The 18,182-nt window shown below is 34.1% G+C and overlaps 2 protein-coding genes across 2 annotated transcripts; one reads left to right on the top strand and one right to left on the bottom strand.

Annotated features, from left to right (window-relative positions):
* The first annotated feature begins 6,948 nt into the window (after positions 1 to 6,948).
* Positions 6,949 to 7,563, top strand: LOC140796892 (uncharacterized). Its single transcript, XM_073150059.1, has one exon. The coding sequence runs from the start codon at positions 7,068 to 7,070 to the stop codon at positions 7,362 to 7,364; it is 297 nt and encodes a 98-aa protein (XP_073006160.1). The 5' UTR covers positions 6,949 to 7,067; the 3' UTR covers positions 7,365 to 7,563.
* A 368-nt stretch (positions 7,564 to 7,931) lies between these two features.
* Positions 7,932 to 17,929, bottom strand: LOC140796891 (single-stranded DNA-binding protein, mitochondrial). The gene is made up of 6 exons (XM_073150058.1): positions 17,746 to 17,929; positions 17,457 to 17,617; positions 17,153 to 17,361; positions 16,961 to 17,061; positions 14,851 to 14,910; positions 7,932 to 8,398 (listed from the first exon to the last, which is right to left on the bottom strand). The coding sequence occupies exons 1-6, from the start codon at positions 17,816 to 17,818 to the stop codon at positions 8,382 to 8,384; spliced, it is 621 nt and encodes a 206-aa protein (XP_073006159.1). The 5' UTR covers positions 17,819 to 17,929; the 3' UTR covers positions 7,932 to 8,381.
* Positions 17,930 to 18,182: the final 253 nt, after the last annotated feature.

The following is an 18,182-nucleotide window of genomic DNA, read 5'->3' as shown; positions in this document are numbered from 1 at the left end:
AAACCATCACCACTGCATGAGAAGTAGACAGGAACATTTGAAAAGATCAAGAGGCCAAGCAAAATTGTCACTTTATATGGAACGACAACATTTCTTCCTTTTTTTTTTTTTTTGACAATAGTGCATAAAGATTGGATGATCTATTTATCCTTATGAAACTACCTAACTGTGCATGATAAGCTTATCATATATGATCAGTTGGATATATATGCACTACATTTGGTCCAAGATCTGAATATCTAGCAAAATGTTTACATCCCTTTCTAGATGATCAGTACTTTGTGAGAAGAGGAATGAAGCAAGCTTAACAAATAAAGAATTGATCTCTTTGATGGAGGCTTTAATATATAAGTACACATTTTCTTGATGAAATTATAGCCCACAGAATCTTATAGTTCACTGGCTTTTAAATATCAATTGATTAAATTTCTTGCAAAGATTTCAGTTGCTTCTTGGTGTTTCATATTTCCTTTTATTAATCTACAATGACATTTTTGTTTTTGCTTAACATAACTAGACCAGAGAATAGAGACATTATCTATTATTATTCAATTCATCAAGAATTCCTAGGTTGCACACTATACCTATTCTGAGGTAGATAGTTGATTATCTATAAGAACAGTCTTCTGAATAGGATTTCATAACCTAGTTCTACTGAGATTAGTGTTAATATTATAGGACTTAAGCCCAGACAAGGCCCATTTGCACACCTAGTCATGCCTAAGCTCTGGGCTTTTGTGTTAAGAGTACTGTTAGAGATTAAAATCTTATCATCACCATAAATTAAGAGTAATCATAGCCTGGGCTCTTTATAGCACAATGCATGTCTGGAAACAATTCTTTTAGGTAAAATTCAGCTCCTATTTGGCATGTAAAATTTAAATCTTGTTGTTTTCTCAGGTGTTTCTTGTCACTGATCTGAATCAACAGTTCAGAATAAGTGAGTATGAGTTCTCCATGAGACTCTTCAGTCTTCAGTCAAATTGCTTATCCAACATGGTATTAGAGCAAAAGTTTCACGAGGTTATGGATTCAAACCTTGCAGACCTCCTTACAGATCCCTATTGCTACTCTTTGTCTTCGGCTTTTTGTAGGGATATTAGTCCATTACTTAACAGCTTAAGCTCTCCCCGACCAATCCACTCCCCGCCGCTCTCCCTCTATATACAAATATAGATAGATATCTCTATCCATCACTCATGCACATGCTTTTGTTCTAGCAATGTTTCTAGCTATTAAACTAACATAACATGCTACGTTTAGAAAACTGCATCTTGTTGATAGTTTCGATAGAATATGCACAAATAGGGGTCAGCATTTCAGAGAAAGAACAAAGTTCAAAAGGCTCAGATATAACTTCCTAAATATACTATCCAGTTCCTTGGATTAACATGCATGTGAGATCCAATGCACCATCATATGAAATTGCCATACTTGCATATATCTTTTGGAGGATCCAAATGGAAGTTGACAAATGATTTGAGGTGGTTTCAGTTGGGCATTATCCCATGAGCCAGAAGTAATCAATTATGCATCAGAGAATAAAAACCTAACAAATTCTCATAACGATCATGGTAGATAGAGTCCAAGCAACTCCCATGTGGCCAATCATTGAAAAATATTTGCATAAATATATAACCAATTAGCCAATGAGATAAGGTTAGATATGGAAGATAATTAATCTTCTCAAGATTAGTCTAAGTAATGCCTCTCTGCTCTAATTTATGTTATATATATATATATATTTTTTTTTTTTTTGAGAAGAAAGAAAGCCTGAAATAAGGGTGTAAAAAGACAAAATCCTGAAATTTGCTTGCAAAAAAAAAAAAAAAAAAAAAAAAGTGATTCACATGGAGATGCAGAGAAATGAGTAATAGGATGAAATATATTGGCCTGCCTGCCTGCCTGCTTGTTCTTAAGGAGGACCACCTGCTTGACTGTTCTTATGGATGGGCCAAAGTAGATCTTACCTCTCACATGGACACTTGCTCCATTTATTACCCTAATTCAACTCCTCTTGCCCAATTTTTTTTTAATGATGTGTGTAATTTATCTTGAAACTTTAAATAGGAGGCTAGATGAGTTGCAGAATCGCTGACTAGGACGGTGACTTCTCAATATAAAATTTGAAAAACTCGATAAGAAAATTGCTAAGTCTTGAATAAAATTTTCATATATGTTGTTTTTCAGTTTATTTTTCCCATAAGATTTAGTAATTTTTGTTTGTAGTTTTCAAATTTTTTGAGTAGGTTGTTGATTGATGACCGGATAAGTGTCTTATATTTAGAAATCGTCATCTCGATCAGCGGTTTTGCTGACGTGAAAAAATAGATCTAGTTTTGTATTTGAGTGTTAAAATGTGGTAGATATTTTTTAATAAAGGACTAAAATATATTATGAAGTTAGCTAGGTACAAAAGTTTCCACCAAAATTGGAGATAAAAAATTGAACTAAATTCTCAAGGTCCTATTCCAAGTACACTTGAAGTTGAGGGTTTTTTTTTTGTAAGGCAATCAACTAGATTAGCTTGACGAGAAGTATAAATAATTTTACAATTGTTAAAATTGCTAGTTAGATTTTTAATGTCATCTATGACATATGCAATAGACCATCAAGATAGTTGAGTTGAGCCACACATTTGAGAAATCCCTCTGAACTGTGCTGATAAAAGCTTCTTTCATTGCATTTGCTTTTGTGATAAATACCGATTTGTATGATCCACATCTGCACCCTGCAATGAGAGGACAATTATCAGTTTGTCGAATTATGAAGCCAACCCTATCAACCACAGATCTATTAACAAAAGAATTATCATAATTCACTTTAATCTATCCAAAGGGTGGGGGATCCCACTTAACAGATATAAGGGTGAGACTAGGTTTCATTTTTTTTTTTCAAAATATAGTTGAGCATGATATTTATTAGTAAGGGCTATTGTTTGGGCCCAAAACTTATGAAAATCTTTCCTCTCATTAGAGAAAGTGAATTTGTTTTAACTTCCAAATATGCCACGGTAAGACAACACAATAGTCTTGAACCTACGCATTCTCAGGATCCAATAACTTATTACCCACATGCATCCGAAAACCAGCAGACGATGTCTCCCCTAAACTTAACACGATTTGCTAGATGAACTTTCAAGAAATCCTAAAGAGTCGAGATCACTCTACAATTAAAGAAGAGATAATTGATGGTCAAAACCTTTCTTTTTCACCTTTTGTGGGCCCTATAAGCTTGTGTGAAATCTTTTATTTTCCTATTTAGGTGTGTAATATTAGGGGTTCATACACAATATACTACACTCAAAGAAATAAAAACCTTAAATGATTTTCTATTTTGCAGGTTTGCCCATTCTCTATTTCGCTCCGAAGAAGTAATCAAATCCGGTTATATTATATATATATGAACTCCCTACTTATTACTATCGTTTGATCAAACAATTACACAACCTTGGACAAACTTTTGCCAATTTCTACATATATTCCCTCATTTATTTTTCATGATATATATCATCGTCTTAACTATAGAAAACCTTTGAAATATTATTTTTTTTCCATTAATTACCCATTAGATTTTTAGTTTAAAAATAGTATATGAGTGTCACATGATTAATTTTAGACATTTTAGGGACCATTTTACTTTTGTTTTAGAGAAAAGGAAAGAGAGTAATATTAAAATTATAATAGTTATTTGGCGTTTCTGAAAATAAGCAAGAGTTCAGGAAGCCTTGTGTAATTATCCATACTAAAAATGAATTTTCTATTCTTGTAGAGTGAAACGATAAACGAGTGATGCTGCAAAATAAAAAGTTTGTTTAATTTTTCGTACAAATGATTTTTTTTAATTGCTATTTCTTTTATTTTCAAGACAAGAGTTTTATAATTTAATTATTTTTAATATTTTAATTTAGTATATAAAACTGAGAACATATATTCTATAGTCAATGCACATATTTATTATAATAGAGTGCAAATAATTTACATATGCGATATGAGGGCTGCAAATAATTTAATAATGAGACCCTCTTCATTTCGGACTTGTCAGAAGAATCGAGCCTTTCTTTCGTCGCTAGCAAAGAACGAGGGTTCAACCCTCGCGAGTGGAAGGGAGAGCTTATTGAAGAGCATAGCGACAGAGAATTCGATCAAAAGAAAAGTCTTCGCAAGGCTCTCACACTGGCCAAATCAGAGCTCTCACAACACCAACATCAACACCACTAGAAGCCCAGTCTCCATCCTCGACCGCATCGATCATGTCCGCTTTTGTTGTGGCCTTACAAAGGCCCTTGTCGGAACCCTAAACCTAGCCTCGGTACTGCTCTAGACTCGATCACTAAGATTTGACAAAAGGGACGATGAGCGAGAGGAGAAGACGTTTGGTGAGGATGCTCGATGAGTAGGGGTGAAAATGGGTTGGATTAACTCCGACCTAACTCGATTCGAATTAGATTCGGATAAAAGATTTCTATTCGATTCAGATATGGATTCGGATACAGATATAATTTTTGAAAAAAACCTAGATACGGATTCGGATACGGGTTGAAATAATTTTCAGATTCAGATATGGATATCGCATATCTGTTAACCCTCATATTTTTTTGAATGATTTACGATTTTTAGTTAGCTTATTTAAATAGTAAATATCAATATTGTTACTAATGATGTGTGATATATTATTTGTAGAGATTAATTTTTCTAATTTTATATGTATTTGACATACAATAAGCTTATTTTCTATGAAACTCTTAATATTTTTATGTTAATTATATCTAAATAAAATATTATAATTTGTTTAAAATTTGATCAACATCCGTTTAAGATCTGATCTTCTATCCAAAAATTATTTGTATCCGTTTAGTTAAGATATGATTTTAAATTTTGCTATTCGTCCAATATCCGTATCAAAACTAAAAATATAGATTCGGATGTAGGTTGAGCACTGTTTGATTTGTATCCAATCCATTTTCATCCCTATCGATGAGGCTTCGATCTTCTAGGGTTAAGAAATAAGAATTGAGAGAGACTAAGAGTACACACACACACATATATATATATATATATATGTATGTATGTATTGCTATAGTATCGAACCTAATCGAGCCAAGCTCGAGAGAGCTAGCTCTAGCTCGGCTTGGCTCGATAATATATTCGAGCTCAAAAAATCAACTCGGTTCAGCTCGACTCATTCAGAGCTTGAGTGGAGGTCTAAAAGAGTTGAGCCCATGACCTCACGAGTCCGCAGACTTTTTTGAGGGCACTATTATTACAAATGAAAAGAAAAATCAAACATAAATACCCATCTATTCTCAAGTAAACCAAAAGAGAAGAAGTCATACATATAATAACAAGAATTTATCACAGAATTATCCACATGACATATACCTACATCCAGAAGTGTACTTTTTAAGCAAAGAAGTAGCTTATCATCTCATCTCTTTCTCATCTTGGTGATGTAGAATTGTACTTCTATATAGAAAAAATGGGTGTTGCAACAAATATTCTAACTTCTCCTAATAAATTCCATCACTTCTTCCCTTATTGAGATTAGGTCTCTTCTTGACTTTGAACTCACTTCTGCATTGATTGATCTTATCAATTAATTATCAACTTGCAAAGGACATTTACCTAATCGCCTGCCCTGTTTGAAAGAAGAAAAAAACAGAAGAATGAAGAAAATTCCAGGGGTTGGCACATTGAAAAAAAAAACCCTATTCATTCTTCAAGTGATCTCAGTGTATGGTCTTTATCATTATCATGTAATGCACTAGATGAATCCTATGGCCATCACCAACACTGTTAGGATTTAAATGGGCCAAGGCAATCCCACAAATTTAGCACTCCAAGCTCTAATCAAACAGTAAGAAAACAATAAAAAAATAGTATAGGGGGCCTCTTTTTGCCAATCCCTTACCTACCTTTGTGAGAGTTATTGTGAAAGGGATCATTTCTTTGTAAATCTAGTCACAAATTAGACCCCTCAAAATGGCACATATCTCCTCTAAACTAACTGCCCCTTGCATCCATTCGAGAGCAACCTCGAACATGAGAATAAGGTTGCATATATCTCACCTTCCTAAGTTACGAAAGAAAAATGACACAAAAACCTAAATAGAAGTGTTTCTTTTTTTCTTCAATCATACCTAACAAGCAGTTGACCTATCTCAAAATAGCTAGGTCAACTTGATGGTATTGCCCTAAATAAATAAGTGAAGAAACAATTTACAAAAGAGAACCAATAAAAATTAAGGAAATTATATATATATATATATATAACACTCTACATTTTCACTATTTATAAATTAAGTCCTATAATTTAACGAATATGTGCAGAAAATATCATGTCGTTAGGTCTGATAGTTAAATTTAACTCAACCTTTGGGGTTTAGAAATAAAATATTTATACTTAATGAAATATTATCACGGTGTTAGCTCAAATCTAACCCAGGGTATTTTCTGCACATATTTTCTAAATAATACGGAGCTCGATTTATTAATAATAAAAATATAAGGTATAAATCATAATTTTATTTAAAAGCAAGGGGTTATATGCAAATTTCTCAAAAAATTAAATATATATATCTAGATTTTAACTCATCGCCTTATACTTTAAAATTTAAATACTCCAGATGGAAACTGTTAAATTTTCCATCCAAAAGTACTAGCATTTCATTAATACCATTATATCTCACCATGAATAAATATAAAAAGTTGACTGAATTATCCTTTCATCTACAAGTCCGACTATATATCTATATGGGTAATTAAGTATTTTTACGGCGTAGTTAACAATTAAGTTTATAAAGTATATGAGAGTTAAATTCTCAAGATAACTAATACAGTTGAGAACGGAAAGAAACAAGTGACATTGAGGCAGACCATGAGGCCAAGAAAAGGCCAAGCATGAGGCCCCCAACTAACCTTGTCTGATATCTCATCATTAGTACATGAACCAGGTGATGTCTCTTCACTACAAATAGCCTACCTCTGCTCAACTCCACTACTCTCTCTGCCACCCAAGACAAACACACACAAAAACCCATCGAGCTTCTTCTCTTCTATCCTCCTAGCATGGAGATTGAGTCAGTTAAGTGTGAGTGCTGTGGATTGAAAGAGGACTGCACCCAAGATTACATAAGTAGTGTGAAGGCCAACTTTGATGGGAAATGGCTATGTGGGCTTTGCTCTGAGGCAGTGAGAGACGAGGTTGGCAAGGAGACGAAGAAGGGTCATGGGGTGGAAGAGGCCATGAGAGCTCACATGGCATTCTGCAGGAGAACCAGAGCAAACCCTGCAGTTGAAGTGGCTGATGGGATGAGGCAGATGCTTAGGAGGAGATCAGCAGAGATGTCTAGGCCTGCATCATGAGTTGCTGTTTTCATAAGTTTCATCTCTATTTGTTTTCTATCTTCTTCTTCTTCTTCTTCTTCTTCTTCTTCTTCTTCTTCTTCTTCTTCTTCTTCTTCTTTTCCATTGTAATGTGTAAGGGATCAATCTGATTAGAGATTTCACAATTGCTGATGCTGTAGAAGTGACTGAATTACTGGACCTTTATATTTGCAATGTTTGATTTGATTTGATTTGATTCTCTAAATAGAGTTGTCATGCATTGAGATGCAGGGCTTGACCTCTCTGAAGCTTTTCAATTAGTTGGTTTAATAACGGCATACATGGTCACCTTTTAATTAAGTCTGTGAATTTGAAACTTAGTAGTATTCCATTATTATAGTTTAGGAAAGACGCCAATCTTTTTGTCTTTTTGCTCAACTTGGCTTTGCCCAGTGAAGCATCAAACCAGCATCAGCTGCATCTAATAAACAAGTTTCTAAAATCCACTACCAGAGATTGATTAACTGCTACTTTTTGAGAAAAATCTAATCATAGTGAATGCATAAAATATGCCTCACAAGGCAGATAGGATGAAGAGATCCAACAAAACTAAAACCGCAGATGCAATTGACAGTAACTTCTGTTCATCTGATCTGATACAGGAGGTAAGGGTTGCAGAAAGGTGTTCAGGTTTCTAATTTAGCAGAAACAGGTAATAACAAGACCTCGGGGATTTACAAAATAAGCTCTCAATTTGCCCATGGCTGAAGCTGAGATATATTCCATCGTCTTAACAAGTCAACTGAAGGCCTCAAGCATTCAAAAAACTTCAACCATGAAATTGCCAAAAGAAATATTTTAGTGTGTCACTTTCATCACAAGACTTGGAAAGAGTGCCTTTCCTGATTTAAGGCATTTGGCATTCGGCTCCATTGAGACAAGTACAGGTCCAAAATGCGTCGTCGTAATTAATAACTCCATGAAACCATGATCCACATTTTTCTTGCATCTTTCCTGCCGTGCATGCTATTGCAGCTTTCAGCAACAGGGATCTATCTAGAATAACCCATCACCTGCAATGACAGTTGGAACATTATTACAGCTTACATGTATGTTTTCTCTGCTGACTTTTTGGTCATTGGATATTAAATGTATATATCAAATTTTGGAAGAAATCCTAAAAAGTAATCATGATATGATAATATAATTGTAGTAAAATAAGATTATAATTTCTATTTTTAGGATTAATTACATTTACCCTCTGAACTATCACAGCTTTTCAAGATTATTACATAGACCTCCTGACTTAAGAAAGTTCTTAGTTTAGGGAGTTCATGTAGTTACTTTTTTTTCTTAGTTGCAAGATCTATGTTATTTTCTTAGTCCAAGTGTTTTAAGTGGATAATAAAAAGTTCCAAAGATGTATATAGAAATCTGTGATAATTTAAGGAGGCTAAGTATAATTATTCCTTAATTTTAAACCTATTTCTTATCTTTCTCCAAAACTAATAATACTAATAATAATTATCTATTTATATTAAACTAGGAAAGGGTAATAAGGTCAATTTGATTAATTTTATCCCTTATCCTAACTATCACAATCATATACCATCTTATCCCATATTTTTATCCCAGCATATATCCTTCTTTTCATAACTAAACACCTAGTAAGAAATTGAGATAAAAATTACTTTTACTTGGATAAGTTCTTAATCTCAATCCCAATTTTTCTTATCCTGTACCCAAATAGTCCCTAAGTTAGGGGACTTAAATGTGTAAATTTTCATTCAGTTGTATTTATTTGAACTATAAGTTAAGTGAACAAGTGAATATCTCAGAGATTCTTATTAGTCGGGAACTTTTTATAAATTATTGCCCAAATTAAAGGAACGCAGGTTACTGAATTGAAAGTGGCAACCTATTGTAAAGTAAGCAATAAAGGGATGGAAATGCAATCACAAAGAATTTATGAGTGAGTATTACACCAAGAATTTAGAAGCAGATGGTGTTTGAATATCTCAGGGATTCTTATTAGTTGGGAATTTTTTATAAATTATTGCCCAAATTAAAGGAAAGCAAGTTGCTGAATTGAAAGTGGCAACTTATTGTAAAGTAGGCAATAGAGGGATGGAAATGCAATCACAAAGAATTTATGAGTGAGTATTACACCAAGAATTTACAAGCAGATGTATTAACTCAGTTGTCTCAATGTATATTCTTGTTATACAAGGCGAGAAAAAATCGACTAAGGGAGAACCCGTAACACCCTAAAAAATTAAAAAAGAAAATAAAGCGCACGTGCTCGGCACGTGTGCTATAGTGGCTTCTTTTTTCCCTTTCCTTCGTGATTCTGTTACTCCAATTTTAATTCTTTTCTTCCTTTTCTACTTCATAAGCTGCATTTTCTTCCCCTCTCTTCTTCCTTTTTATCATACCTAGGGCTATCAAAATAATCAAGCTGAGTTGATATATATATATATATATATATATATATATATATATATAATATGAGTAATACTTTCTATACTATACTATAATTCTATTATACTCTAAAATTTACTTAAGTGGATTGTTATGTATTATGATCTTATAGAATTTAGTTCTGAACTTTGATCACATCATATCCTTTCTAAATACACGACTATTTCTATTCGTTTATATTTTTGAATTAGGCCTTATTTTAAGCTTGATTCAAGCCTATATTAAACTTAATTTAATTCAAGCTTGATTAAATTCAAAATTTGGCTTGAATTGATTAAGGCTTAATATTGCTTATTGATCGGTTAATTTTGGCTCGAGCTCAAAATTGACTCAGATTGAAATAATTTCAATTCAAGTTTGATTAGAGTTAGGCTCGATCAAGCTCGCCTCGATTACACCCCCTATCCGTACCTATTTGGTGATGACCGTTCATCTTCTTTGATCAAATTCGTCATCAAATGATCACCGGACGACCTTGCTTCAACTCGAGAAGCTTCCTCTCGGTATCACCTTATAGCCGATACCCTTTATCGATCACGCATTTCCTTTGGGGTGAGACTACATGACCTAAACTTTTTTGCCAACCTCGTGTCATGCTTTTGGTTGTCGCCACCATCCCCACTCCTTTTTCGGCTGGTATCACTCCCTTCTACAAGCCCAAGCTATTGAGTCCCTTTTCTCTTCACCTAGTGGCCGCAGGCCATGGGAGTCAATTTCCCTTGCCGTTAGTCACTCTGACCAATGGCGTAATGCATTAGTCCATCTCCTAGTGCTCGCCCTTATATTTATGTTGGATTCTTAGGCCAGCTTTTCTTATTTTTCATTGATCTAGCAATCCTTATAGTAGTGGCTTACTCCCCTCCTCCATGAATGAAACATTTGCTGATCAAAGGAGGAGGTGGGGTTTGGATTGGGCAAACCCCTTACCTTTGTGACCTCTGGGCCCCAACTCAAGAGCTTTGGTTGAGGTGAGCTGTGGGAGCTCGCAGCCTATCCCTTTATTTGGGTTGTGGGTCAGCTCAAATAATTTGGTTTTAATTTTGATTTCCTTAGTTATTTTATTTATTTTGACTTTATTAAATTGAGACATACAAATTTAATTATTAGAAAATGGTAATTCATCTGTTTATAATATTAAGAGGACATGAACTGTAGTAACTATGGATAACATTTATTTAGATTATTTACTTCTAACAATTAGTGGGGTTGGTATTCTTAATAGTTATTTTGGCTAAACAAATAATTAAACCTACCCAAACCCGTGAAGGAAGTTTCAGAATAAATTTAATTATTTAGTTCTAAGTTAGGTTATTTTACTTATGTTGCAATTATATTCATCATATGGGTAAATCCAATACCATATGAGGGACATCTTGAGATGCAGTAGGAATTGGAAAACTGAAGAACAATTGCAGTATTCAAATACAATTTAGGTAAGTGACTTCTCTGTAATCTAAAGATAGTGTAGACATATAGTGATGACGCTAATATTTTAACACTGTAATAATATTATGGCATTCATGTACATGCTTTTATTATTAGCATTTATATATTATTACTTCATAATAACTGAATACATGCTTTGCACATTGTATGCATTTTAAGTATGCTGATTATGCCATGTGTATTAGACATTACACCACGTGCACATATCGCTAAGTAGTTAAAGTAGTTAAATCATGTCTTGATAGTACTATTTTACTCGCTCAAGTAGAGTTAGGAGCAATTTATATATATATATATATATACGTCTTAGATTGTTAGTCTTGGAAAGATAATCAGTTAACCTATAAAACGGATTTGAGCATGCATGATTACTATCGAGTATGAAGGTCAGGCATTTGATGATATTATAAATAATGATTTGTGAGGTAAGGTTTATAGCTCTAGTTGTATCCGATAACGCAAGGTTAGGACGTTTTTCCAAGCTGGGGGCTCGTGATTTTCACACAGGGTGCGGTGATGAGTGTGAGGATGAGCTTATGATTGAGGTCTTTAGTTTGACGGCCACAGACCGGTCATGTGCAACATTGTTAGGCATGTACGGATGACATTACAAATATTTGTCTATCCCTTATTAATTGATGCTCTAGGAGAGCATGTGATATTATTATCTGATATGATCTTGAGGCTCTAGGAGAATATGTTGTTATGAGTTATGATCTTATTTTGTCGTTAAATGATGAACCATAATTTTTAAATTTATGAGTTTATTACATTATTATTAAGCATGATCTATATTGTTACATTATGTATTATATCTTTTTTTAGATTATAAAAGTGTATATTTCTTGGGCTTTATGCTCACCATAATTTAGTGGAATATGTTTTTCATATTAGTAGAAGCTAAGATCGTGGAGTAGAGAAAACTAGCTCAATTTTAATTTAATTTTTTTTTTATTTGATAAACGTATTAGTCATGATGCCCCTACGTGGGTTATTTTATGAATATATAATTTAGAGGCCTATTGTAGCTTGTAATAATTTGGATATTCTTGTTTGAATCATTTTTGATAAATTTTAATTTATTATCTTGGATACCTTGTGGAATAGCACGATTAGCTACCAAACAATATTAACAAGATGGTTTATCAAGATGAATAGCACGATTAGCTACCAAACAATATTAACAAGATGATTTACCAAGACAAGTAGATTGATTGATTATCGATCAAAGTTAACAAAATAATTCACCAAGACAAGTAGTGCAATTGATTACCTATCAAGGTTAGCAAGACAATTTACTAAGACAAGTAGTGCGATTAACTACTGATCAAGGTTAACAAGATAATTTACCAAGACAAGCAGTGGCTGATCAAGATTAGCAAGATAGTTGATATATTGGCTAAGGTAGACAAAACTCTTGAGCCTCAGTCATAATGGTGACAGGATGATCTTCAAATGATCATCTTGTCATGAGAATCTATAGGTTGATGAGCGACGTCTAAGCAATCTCCTTCTTCCTTGAACTTATAAGTAGTCTCTTTCTCTTTATGCAAAATAAGTGGTCTTGGTATCTCCCTGATGTGATGCGAAAATGAGCGATCCCCAGGGTAGTCCCTTTGATCTTTATTTATAGGTGATGAACTCGAAACAGATAAAATCTTCTCTTGTGATTCGGCTTTATCTCCAAGGAGTTGCAGATCAACTCAAATATTAGAGAGCTTTTGTTGAGGTGACACATGGGTTTAGCGGGAGTAAATCTGAACTCTCTTTGCAGATAAACTTCGTATTAGATGTAACGAGGTTTAGCTGGATTCAAATAATTCATATCCAATTATGATTCAGCATTTAGCTCTTCCAACAGGAATCAGCTTCCTCAAGAGAATAATTCTAAAATAGTTAGTTAACCAAGTCATAGAACCAATGACTCAAGTTAATGACTTCCAAAGTGAAATAGGATTTGGAAACAACGCCGAGGAATTAGACTGACTAAAATTGTAGAAGTCATCTCTTGAATCGGCTTTAAACATCCTATTAGATGTAATGGGTTTTGGATGGATTCAAATAATTCATATCCACTGATGATTCAGTATTTTGTTCTTCTAAAAGAAAATCAACTTTCTCAAGAAACTTTGCACTCTTCAAAGACTAACTTAAAATAGTTAGTTAACCAAATCATATAACCAATGACTCAAGTTAATGAAATCCAAATTTAAATAGTATTTGGATATAATGCCAGGGGATTAGATGGACAAATTTATAAGTCATCTTCTGAATCGGCTTTCAACTTGTTGTCAATAAGGTTGAAACTGGATTCTGATAAATAAGACTAGGAAACTTGCATATTGATTTGGATAGGCTTTAGAAAAGAAGCCACAAAGCTTAACTACTGAATTGAGTACTCCCGAATTGATTTAATAGGAAATGCTTGAAAGTGACAACATCGCTATCCTAATCAAATGGGTTTCACGAGTAAATCATAAAGATGACTTGCTTATAAGTTAAATGTACTGAATTAGATCACTCCCTCGAATTGGATGATGCTAAACCCCAAAAAATTGATATCTGGTGGAGATAGAAGCTGTCAGGAAATACTAACTTCAACTACATCGATAGGATTCTTGATACAATTTCAATCGGTGAAACCTGTTTAAGTAACTCAGATTTAATTAGATGCACATTAGTCTAGTCAAGTCTGAACTTAAATGAGAACTTAATGAAGATGACTCTGATTTGGTCGAATTTGAATTGATAGACCAAGGTAATCTAATTTTTCCGCTTCTGTTATAGTAATATCAACCTTCGGATGTTAAAAATGCACCCAAATACTGTAATAGAGAAAGTTAATGTAAAAACAGATAGCAACGTTTCTAGGTCCTTTTGTCAAAAAAAAAAAAAAAAAGAAAAGAAAAAGCTTTTCTTGGTTCAATGGAGAATTTCATGACTCACTATAAATTTCAGCTTCCATTTAATAAACTCCAGTATAACATCACAACTAAAACTTTTGCAGTGTCCAACAATTAAAAGTTCAAAAGCAATCAAGAAAAGCAATGTAAAGTTGATCTTCTCTCATGCTCTCTTTGTATCCCCCCACCCCCGGCACACACACAGACAAAAAAAGAAGAAAAAAACTGAGACTAACTATTTTGCACAGGCCAATTTGGTAATTAAACTGTTACAAGTAGCTACCTAATGCAACATTGCTCTATACTCTTCGCAGCTCATATAATGCAATCCTATCACTCATTTCACAATTATGCAGTCTCTATTCTGGTTAACCTGAGCTTTGTGTAAAACATGATAATTATGACGGAGAAACATTACATGATTGTAATTTCTAAAGGCTAGTTGATAAAACTGGTGTCTGATCCTGTCAACATAATGCAGTAGATATCCAGAGATAATAAATATCTTTATATACTAGTCTTTGTACTCATATACTTTCCTATTATCTGACATATATTCAACAAAACAATCAGTATCTGAAGGATGCTACAAATTTTGAAATTTTGCGATGACAGATATCATATTGTCCGCAGAGAAGAAAGTAGAATAATAACATCGGTTAAAACAACAGATAAACAGAAATGAGAAAACTTACGCAGTTCATTCAATGATATACTGGCAGCACTTTCCCCAGATTTGATCAACCGGACCTTACCTACATTAAGAAAAGAAATCCATAGTAACATTTTGAAAAAAGAATCATCTAAATCAAAATTCAGAAAATGAGAAAAGCAAATAAATGGTCTAAGCAAAAAGGCAGATGGAACATATTGAACATATTCCAACCAGTAAATTGATATATTGCAAAGAGTAGAACATCTTTAGAAAAACAAATTTAAATGCTTCTGTGCCATTTATACAAGCCATACTGCATTTGTTTGCATTGAATGATAAATAATAACAAGCCTGGGTTGCTTCAACTCTTCAGGGTTCCATTATTTGGCCAACCAAAGATGGCAAGAAACACAAGCTTTTAATAAGTGATCCAAAACCTTACACTAATCACAGATACTCCTGTTCCATTTGAACAATCGCTTCCCTTGCAAGTTTCACATACATTATTTTAAGAATGGCAATTTATGCAGATGCCTATTTATTGTGATGGATTCCATGTCCAACACTTGCTGACAGTAATATATGCCTTTCTATATTACACATGGATGTAACTCCCTCTGTTACATGGGCGTGATGAACAACCATGCTGTAAACTGACAAATAAAACAATGATTTGTACAACCTCAATAATCAGCCATTGCATGATTTATACAACCTCAATAATCAACCAATGAACAGTGACAAATTGGACCAGGAAATATTTTCAACCTCAGGCTAATAAATGCTATTTGGCAAACAGTAAAAGTTGTCCAATAAACACCAGTGCTCAATAAATCTGCATCCTCTTGAAACAAGGCAGAAGAAGCTTTCATCATATGTAAAGACTATTCATATAACATCAACGATCCCATTGTATAGGTTAAACAGAAAGAAAGTGACTCTCAGCAATAAAATACTCCATGCTGAACTCCACAAATAAGATAAAAGTTCCACAGTTAAAAACTATAACATGTGGCTCATGTCTCTTCTAGCAAAGGAGATATTTTAATGCTAAAAACAACAAGTGGAGATCATTTCATGTCTTCGATCATCCTACTAGTTAGTATGGTTCCTGCTACACTTACTGGGGATCTAGTAACCCGACATATGGACTTGAATGCTTTTTTTCTGGTTAAGGAAAGTTGACTTGAATGTGAAGCCATAGTAAAATGAATCAGATATTGTGCCACAGAGAACTTTCCTCCAGGCTATCTGACCATAAACAACATGGATGAGCAAAATATTTTATTTCTTGACATAGTCCATATCATTTGATTTAACCATTCCATTGCCTATATTATCAAGAAATTATTCCTAGAAAACTAAGAGTCACCACGTAATGGTCATGTTAACGGATTATCTATACAAATACTCAATCCCAAGTGACTGACTAACAAGTATGTGACTCATAATGTTTCGAACCTACTGAAGTAGACAAACTAAAAATCTAAGATTGTTAGCTCTGTAAATTTCAACCTGCAGTTCCTGTTCTGACTCAGAAGCTAAGCAACATAATAGGTATAACATAATGACATGACATTGCCAACTATGACTTTTATTATTTATCTCTGTAAGCCAAATCAGCTCCAGCCTTTCAGGAAGGGTGAGGAAAAGAGCAGTGAGACTGGAGGCCAAACTGAAAACTATTACTGCACAAGGAGATGGAAACTGAAGAGTAAATCTCTTTTATATTCAAACCAAAGCTTTATGACATGAGAGTTTTTCTATAAAGTAGAACTATTACATCAGCATCCTCCTTGCCTTTCTTAATTTTGAAGAATTTTCTCTCATTTTAATATTTAGCAAACTGTACCATCATTTACATCAGAACCATCAGTTCAATCATCTTTTCATAACCTCAAAGGCTTATCTATCTCAATATGTGGAATGCTCAGGGAATAACTATATATTGGATCTTAAACTTCCTATTCCTGATAGACTATTCAACAGTGTTGGACATAATTCAGAATTTAATAATAACGATGTAAACCAAATAAGAAGAAAAGGCAGCACATTTAGACTAAATACATGAAAAAACCATATCAGATTAGTCTCCATGATGCAAGCAATTAAGCAAACATCTACAAGAAACAAGTAGCATATGAGAGTACCATCTCGCCGCACACATATCTCAGGTATGTTTTTTATTTGACCATTGATGCTGTCATTGTAGACTCTAGTCTCAATATCCCCCTCAACAAAAACAGCAGAACTGGATTGACACCAAACAAAAACACAATAAAAGGAATTGTCTCCAAAAATATAACCTATAGATTAAGTTGCTTGGGGGAAATTTTACATACTTCTTCACTAATTTTTGAACAGCATATGCACCAAGATGTTCGTTATGAACGGCTATTCGGTGCCATTGAGCTGGTCTTGGCAAATTCTCACCTCCAATAATTCTCTGATCATACATACCCCCTGTTCCGACAGTAAATATAGTCACAGTTCGACCATTTCTTAATATTTTCTGCACAGGAGGCTGTCCAACTTTGCCACAAATAATTGCCTATCCACAAAAATAAAGTTAATTCGATAAGACACTCATATTTGTACCACATAGTTAGCTTAAATCTAGCAGAGTTTGTTAAATAGCAATGGTACCTTATGCACACCTCTAAAAGTCCAACCCTTTTGAGGGTCTACTCCCTGGGGTTCTAAATTTCGCTTGTCATCCATTAGATCATCCTCCTCCACATCATTCTTCTCCACAAACTCATCAAATGACATTGTGGAGTTCCAAGCTTGGAATTTCCTGCAGACATCTACAAAAAGATACATGTTAATGAATAAAAAAAAGACTTATTTGTTGCTGCATATATCTACGGATTTTGATATGCTTGATATTATTCAACCATAAGGGAAATGTCTAAATTAGAGTAATAGTACTCACCGATCGAGGTCTGCGATCGTACAAAACCACCCTTCAAGCTCTTGAGAACTCCAGCTCTCAGTGAACTCATCATTATAAACTGAGAGAGAGAGAGAGAGAGAGAGAGAGGGAGGGTTTTCTAGGGTTTTTCACGGAGAGCGAAGACGACGACGACGACGACGAAGAAGCTGGAGGAGCGGGTCGGGTTTAGGGTTGCGAGCCCGGATCTAGCTCTAGTCCGGCCTGAGACTTACTGGGTTAGGATTTTTTTGTGAAACCCGGCCCGGCCCGTTACAGCTGAGCCCGATAGGCACTATTTGGATTGGGTTTTTGTTGAATAATTACGGGTGATTTGCCCAAAAAAAATACACTTTACTTTTGATTTTGGACGACTAACTCCATTTTTTTAACGTTTTCTTTTACTTTAGACTTTTACCTTTTTCTCTTTCAATTTTGGG

The sequence above is a fragment of the Typha latifolia genome, chromosome 10 (genome assembly GCF_019914945.1).
Source record: "Typha latifolia isolate L0001 chromosome 10, TyphaL0001v2, whole genome shotgun sequence".
NCBI lineage: Eukaryota > Viridiplantae > Streptophyta > Magnoliopsida > Poales > Typhaceae > Typha > Typha latifolia.
This window is presented reverse-complemented; position numbering and strand designations above follow the sequence as displayed.

Coding starts and splice junctions, on each gene's coding strand:
- LOC140796892 (XM_073150059.1), top strand. CDS start 7,068: ATGGAGATTGAGTCAGTTAAGTGTGAGTGCTGTGGATTGAAAGAGGAC.
- LOC140796891 (XM_073150058.1), bottom strand. CDS start 17,818: ATGATGAGTTCACTGAGAGCTGGAGTTCTCAAGAGCTTGAAGGGTGGT. Junction 17,362..17,456: donor CTTTTAGAGGTGTGCATAAG/GTACCATTGCTA, acceptor TTTTGTGGATAG/GCAATTATTTGTGGCAAAGT. Junction 17,062..17,152: donor GTTCAAAAATTAGTGAAGAA/GTATGTAAAATT, acceptor GTGTCAATCCAG/TTCTGCTGTTTTTGTTGAGG.